Genomic DNA, 7,675 nt, shown 5'->3' with positions numbered 1-7,675 from the left:
CCTGATTAGCAATGCCATTTCCCCACCTCTTTGACCTGCCTCTCTATTCCTTTTGAAATATCTAAACCCTAGAACATCCAGCAAACATTCCTGCTCCTGTGATATCCAAATCTCCATAATGGCCACAACATTGTAGCTCCAAGTACGAATCCATAGTCTAAGTTCACCATCATAATTCCTGATACTTCTTGTATTAAATTAGACACATGTCAACCCATCACACTGACTGCAACTTTGCCCGATCAACTGTTTATCCTTCCTCACAGACTCTCTGCACACTGTATTTGCCTGTTCACCAGCTACCTCATCCTCTGGTCCGTAACTCCAGTTGTCATCCTTCTGCCAATCTAGTTAAGCCCTCCCCAGAGCTCTAACCAACCTCCTGCCTAGGATACTGGTGCCCCTTCAGTTTAGGTGCAACCCGTCCTCCTTGTACAGATCTCACCTTCCCCAGAAGGTATCTCAATGACCCAAATATCTGAAGCCCTCCCTCCTCCACCAGCCCTGCAGGCACATGTTCATCTGCACTCGCTCTCTGTTCCTAGCCTCACTAGCCCGTGGCACTGGTAGCAATCCTGAGATTACTACTCTGCTCATTCTGCCTTTTAGATTCCAAACTAACTCCCTATGTTCACTTTTCAGGTCCTCATCCCTTTTCCGAGCTATGTCACTGGTATGGATGTGTACCATGACCTCTAGCTGCTCACCCTCCCCCTTAAGAAGGATATTCTAGACAGATGCAAGTAAAGATCAAAGCGAAGGTAAATCAGGAGTGCATCAGCCTGTACTGCTCAGAGTGACTGACATACACGAAACTGACATACACGATGGTCAAAGGCCTTAATAGTTGAAAAGTAGCAAGAATTAATTTAAAACTAAAATAGCTGAGCTGTTTTGTGGTTTTGAATTGAGGTGCTGGCCTAAACATATTATTCCTGGACCGTTAATCCAGAGATCTAGATAATGTTCCCATGACCTAGATTTGAATCCTGCGGTAGAGGAATCAGAATCCAACAAAAAAAAATCTGGAATTAACAGCCTAATGATGACCATGAATCCATTGCTGATTGGTGTACAAACTGATCTGGTTCACTAATGTCCTTCAGGGAAGGAAACTGCCATCCTTACCTTGTCTGGCCCAGACCTACAGCAACGTGGTTGATTCTGAACTGTCCTCTGGGCAATTAGGGATGGGTAATAAGTGCTGGTCCAGCCTGTAATGCCCTTATCCTGTGGATAATTGTCAAAAATATCAGACAAATTTGTCAATTGCACACCACGATTGGCATTAACAGTTACTTCTCAAAGTGCACTATGGCCTCCTGCAGATGACTCCAGTTTTATGACTAGATGGGTAATAAGTGCTGGTCCAGCCTGTAATGCCCTTATCCTGTGGATAATTGTCAAAAATATCAGACAAATTTGTCAATTGCACACCATGATTGGCATTAACAGTTCCTTCTCAAAGTGCACTATGGCCTGGAGGCGCCTCCAGTTTTTTGACTATGAGTGAATGTGATATATTCCTGGGGTGGTGTATTATCTAATACCTACACTGGTCAGTTTTCCACTCTGTCCATTAAAAACAGAAACACACTGCGGCAAATTAAAATGAAGTGAATTTCTTGTCTGAATTACAGCTTTCATGGATCAGCCTATAATTCTGGACAAAAGACCCAAAGAAGTGAAGCAAGAGGTCACATTAACATGTGAGGTCTCAAATGTCTATCCTGCTGAAAAGATGAGAGTAAGATGGTTTCAGGATGGTGTGGAACTGAACTCAGATACCACAAGGCCAAATTCCAACACTGTCCGAATAACAGCAGCATGGACACCACAGGAATCTGGTCTGATGGAAGTCGTCTGTATGGCCGATTTTGAGAAATATCCATCAATTCCCCCAAAGAATAATAGTGCTTTCATTGAGGTGTATGGTAAGAATTCTGGTTGTGGGGGAGTTCAAAATCAGACAACATTCTGATAGTTCATCACTGTCAACAATACAACATGTCAGCATTTCCACCACTTTCAGTAATAAAATCCTTTTCATTGAGTAACAAATTGGGAAGCTTGTGGAAATGTTTGTATACTCAGACACTTGGTTGAGTAAAGCATAAACATTGGCTAATTAGTTGGAATGGTCTGTTTCTGTGCCATATATTCTATATGACCCTCTGTCAATGAAAAGCATTCTGAGAAAGTCTTAATGACTCGAGGTATTCCGAGATCCTGAGATAATGTGATTGACATTGTATGCGCTGCTCATAGGTGAGTGTTACTCACACTTAGTATTCCAGGATCACAAGAGAATGTTTAAATGTTTAAACAACCAATGTACCCTAAAAACTGCAGGGGTGCAAAAACATACACCAATCAGGAATATACCGTGTGGAAGAAACAGGCGGTAATAAATAAATCTGCATTTAAATAAATACAGATTTCAGGATTCTACAAACAGAAACGAGCAGAATACATTTTTGGTGAGTTTGGGTCAGGATTGAATGTTGACTATGATACTGCAGATACTGAAGGAACATGGAAAGATGATGTAGGGCTTTGTACATCTCCCTGATACAGCAATGAAGCAGAGGATGAGCAAGAGCACGAAATGCAATCTGCCTTTGTTTCATTGTTATTAACCTCACACTGAGGGACTACTAGATACAACAATGTTTCTAACAGTATCGTTCTATTATTTTTAGCTTTCTCTTCCCCTGAAATCCAAGTACCAACCAGCCAGGAAGGAAATCTGGTTAATATTACATGCCTTGTGTTAAATGTCTCAGGGGATCTTGAACTCAGACTGAAGAAAGGAAATGACACATTAGTGAATGGATCAAGCAGTACTGGGCTCACTATCTCTCATACAGTAGAAGCTCAAGCTAAGCTGGATGGACAGCAGTATATCTGTGAAGCTGAACTGAAACTTCAAGATCAGTCAATGACAAGCCCTGTTATAAAACAACAGATTGAAACCCTCCATGTCCTGTGTAAGTAGCATTATTTTCCTCACAAAACGTTAGTGGGATTTTTTTTCAAAATGGAGACAATGAAATCCTCATCCCAATTTCCTCTTAGTCCGAACCAATTTGAATTGGTCTCCTCACACAGGGACTGCCCTGCAGCAGCTCCTTTGTCACTGAGACCAAAGGGATACAGATCCTGGGGTCAGGATATGTGAGGACACTGTCCATTATTACCCCGGTGCATTGTGCCACAGAGTGCAATCATGTGAGTGTGTGTTTCCCCTTCAAATATTTTTCCAACTATCCTGTGAAAGACACTAATGCATCTGCTTCCACTATTCATGCTAGAAAACAATCAACAGCTTTCTTTAAAAAAACAATCACATCACATTTGTTCCTTTTTTAATCACCTTAAATCTGTGTCTCATAATTATCAAACATTTTGCCACTAAAAAAACTCCTCTTTATTTGTCTACAATTGGTTCATTATCTTGAACATGACTATCAGAACATTCTCTTGACCCTCACTGCCTGATTGGCAAAATCCCAACTTTTCCATTCTTTCCGCATAAGAGAAGCCGCTCATCCCTTGTCCCATTTTATTGACTCTCTTTTACATTATCCACCAGGCTATCACTCCTTTCCTAAAGTGTAACCATGGAGGTGAGTGCTCTTGACTACATCTCACAACATGCGACCCATCATTGTTGGTGGTTGCTAGTAGATGAAGATGACTCTTTTCACCTCCCAGGGAGGTGGTGGTGACCTGGGGAAGGGGTGGGTGGAGTGTTGGTGTGGCAGCGCACTGCTTTTGATGTTGTGGCCTGGCTTCCATTTTCTGCCATACAAGGCTGGAGATGCTCGATACCTTTCTGGATGCTCCTCCTCCACTTTTGATGGTCTTTGACCATTGACTTCCACTTTGTCCTGGAGCAGGTGAAGGATGGTGACAAACTTCATGGTACAATCAAAACAGAAAAGGACCCTGCATATGCTCAAAGACAGTGTCAAAGGCCTTTGTAGGTTCGAAGGCAGCCAATTCCAGGGGAGGTTTTTGTCTCTGCATTTCGCCTGCAGCTGTCGCACGATGAAAATCATGTCCATTGTGCCTCTCCATGGCTGAAAACCACACTGTGACACTGGCAGGAGCTCCTCAGCCACAGGGAGGAAATATTTATGGAGGACCTTGGCATCAATAGCAGGGAGATTCTCCTGTAGTTACCACATTTGGACTTGTTCCTTTTTTGAAAGTGGTCAGAACTACGGCATCTCAGAGCTGTCCTGGGATGCTCTCCTCATTCCAGATAAGGCAGACAAAGGTGTGGAAATTCAACAGTAGATCTTTGCCTCTGCACTTCAATACCTTAGTGGGTGTACTGTCTCCTCTAACTGTCTGAGTGTTCTTAAGATGGCGGACAGTCTTCTCTATTTCGTGCAGGGCTGGGGTATTGCTGAGCCCATGGTGTGTAGAATGCTGTAGGATGCATTCAAGAATGCTCAGATCAATGACAGAGCCCTGCTTGAGGTCTCTGATGGTTTCTTTACCTTTGATAAGAGTCACTCTGTCGTTGGCCAGCAGTGGAGTGAGGCCTTGGCTGTTTAGTCTGTATGTCATCTTGACAACACAGAAGAAACCCATCACACCATGGCTGTCAGCCATTTATTGGATCTCCAGTGTTTCTCCACCCGTTTTTTATGTTGTGGGTTTGGTTTTGTTCCTCAGCCTTCAGTCACCTGTAAACCTACCTTTCCATTATAGAGGATACAGTTTTTGTGTTACACTCAGAAATGCCATGCGCTTCCAGCTTGGTAGTTCCTTAATCTCCATATCATTCTCATCAAACCAGTCCTGGTGTTTCCTGGTGGATTGGCTGACTGGCATTTTACAGGCAGTGATAATGGCAGTCTTAAGGATGGATCAGAGACTGTTGGGATCCGTGACACGGTATTGCTGAGAGTCACTAGGTTTGTGGAGACGAGTTGATTGTATGAGGCTATTTTCTCCCGGTCTTTAAGTTGGGATGAGGATTTCATTGTCTCCATTTTGAATGTTCTTTGGCATTGCTTCTGTTGTCTCCTCTGATACAGGTCTGGAAGTATGTTGATCCTGACTCGGATCAGGTGGTGGCACATCCAGCAGTCGCTGGCTGTGGTCATGGCACGTGTGATTCTAACATCTTTTTGATCCCTCATCTGACAATGACACAGTCAAGGAGGTGGGGTGTTTGGAGAGGGGGTGTTGTCACCTTGTCCTGTATTTGTCCCTTTGGTGGAACGGTGTGTGAATGATGAGGAGGTTGTGTTCTCAGCATTTGATCAGGAAAAGGGTGCCATTGGAGTTTTGCATCTCTGCTCCCTCTTTCCTGATCGCATTGTCCCAGAGCTCTGCACTTTTGCTGACTCTGGCACTGAGGTTGCCAAGGTTGATAAGTTTGTCTGCTGCAGGGACCCGTGAGAGAGAGACTGGTCAAGGTTGGAGTAGAATTTCTCCTTGTTCTCATCTGCTGCATTGAGAGTTGGTGTATATGCACTGACTATCGTGACATACTAATTCCCATCAAGGGGGAATCAAAGTGTCATGAGGTATTCATTTACCCCGAAGGAGGAGCCTTTCAGTTCATGCACCAGTTCAGTTTTGATGGTGAAGCCGACTCCAGGATGAAGCCTTCAGCCTTGCCTTTCCAGAAGAAGGTGTAGTCACTACCTTTGTCCCTGAGCTGTCCTTCCCCTGCCTACCAGGTTTCACTCAGGGTGGTGATGTCAGGATCATAGCTCCTGCGTTCCTGAGCAATGATGGTGGTGTGGTATTCTGGTCGATCACTGTCCGTAAGGGTCCTGACATTCCAGGTCCTAAACACCATCCTGACGGTGTGGAAGGTGCCTGTGCAAGAATTCTTTTCATGTGGGAAAACTGTTGCATTCTGGTAACCTCATTGGCTTAGCAGCACAAGTTCTTGGTGCTGAGGTGAGGGACGTTCAAGACAACTGTAATCTAATTGAAATGTATGTAATTTAAAAGAAGTTCTGGGATTTATATATCAAAGAACAGAAACCATCATATCCTATTCTAAAAGATCAAAAGATTTAATCTAAAACTGTTTAATGTATCACATCTCTGTAACACTGAACTCTCTTGGCTATAAATTCTGTAATCATGATCTTATTCTCCACAACCACCTGATAAAGGAACGACGCTCCGATAGCTAGTGCTTCCAAATAAACCCGTTGGACTATAACCTGGTGTTGTGTGATTTTTAAACTTGTCCACCCCAGTCCAACACCGGCACCTCCAAGTCATGTATTCCATTTAGCACACTAATGGAGCCCACAACACGATGAAGGGTATCCTCAATGTGGAAACAGCATTTTGTCTCCATGAGGACTGCGTGGTGATCACTCCTACTGTCTTGGATAGACTAATCTGCAGCTGGTAAATTGGTAGAGATGAGGTCAAGTTTGCTTGTCCCTCTCATTGGTTTTCTCTTGACCTTCCACAGACCCAGTCTAGTGAACAGCTCAGTCAGTGGTAATGCTGCCAAGTCACTCTAGGCAATGGACATTGAAGTGTCCCACCCAGAATACATTCTGCACCCGGCTAACCTTAGTGCTTCCTTTAAATGATGTCCAAGGTGAAGGAGTACAAATTCAGAACAGGAGGGGATTATGGCCATCAGCAGGAGGTTTCCTTGTCCATGTTTGACCAAATGTCATGTTACTTTCTGGGGTCCAGATTCAATGTTGAAGCATCCCAGGACAACTTGTTGCTAACTGTATACCACTGTGCCACTGCCTCTGTCACCCATCTGCCTACTTCAGCCCTTATAGATTACCTTGACATTGTCCTCCTCACAGTTTACAATGCTTCCACATTTTGTGACATGAACACATTTTGGAATTGTACCTTACACAAGATCTAGAACATTTACAACAATACAATTAGAGGTATTTATACCACACTGTGGGGAACTCTACCACAAGCCTTCCAGCCTGAAAAGTATTCATTAACTGTTACTCTCCATTTCATGTCACTCAGCCAAGTTTGTATCCTCATTGGTATAGTCCCTTTTATTCCATGACCTATCACTTTCCTCAAACATCTGTTGTGTGGTACAGTATCAAACACCTTTTGGAAGCCTGTACACCTATTCAACATCTTTGTCCGCATCAACTATTTCTATCAGAGTCTTTAAACTACTCCAAGTTACTTAGACACTACTTTTCCTTTATTTTGTTGTTGATATTATTGTGTCAACGTTGTCTGACCAGACCAAAGGGCTACTCTCCCCTTAGAGAGAGATGACTCATGGTGATATACCTTGAGGATCACCTTGCCTCAGATGAGGGGAGATTCTGAAAAGGAGAGTCTTTCATAGTAACCAAAGCTGGTGATGGGAATTGAACCCAGACTGTCGGTATCACAATGCTTCATAAACCAACCATCCAGCCAACAGATCTAAAGTGACTCTTTAAAAAAAAAACCATGCAGATTCTTCCACATCTATAAAGTATTTTCATATGATGATTAATTGTTTTATCAGCAATTGTTTCACATTGCCAAAGTTTAACTGATGAGTCTGTAATTGCTGGTTCAATCTTTACAACCTTTTTGAAGAAGTCATGATTTAGAAATGCTGGTGTTGGACTGGGGTGTACAAAGTTAAAAATCACACAACACCAGGTTATAGTCCAACAGGTTTAATTGGAAGCAC

At 43.1% G+C, this 7,675-nt stretch overlaps 1 protein-coding gene across 1 annotated transcript in view; it reads left to right on the top strand.

Moving 5' to 3' along the window:
• LOC122552309 (intercellular adhesion molecule 5-like) overlaps positions 1–7,675 on the top strand; it is a 78,406-nt gene that overhangs the window by 66,712 nt on the left and 4,019 nt on the right. Inside the window, exons 4-5 of the mRNA XM_043695043.1 lie at positions 1,641–1,934; positions 2,703–2,990. Coding sequence (XP_043550978.1) covers positions 1,641–1,934; positions 2,703–2,990 — 582 coding nt within the window. The remainder of the gene's footprint in view (positions 1–1,640; positions 1,935–2,702; positions 2,991–7,675) is intronic.

Source organism: Chiloscyllium plagiosum, chromosome 8, assembly GCF_004010195.1.
Source record: "Chiloscyllium plagiosum isolate BGI_BamShark_2017 chromosome 8, ASM401019v2, whole genome shotgun sequence".
Lineage (NCBI taxonomy): Eukaryota > Metazoa > Chordata > Chondrichthyes > Orectolobiformes > Hemiscylliidae > Chiloscyllium > Chiloscyllium plagiosum.
Note: the sequence above shows the minus strand (reverse complement) of the source record. Positions and strands in the feature narration are given on the sequence as shown.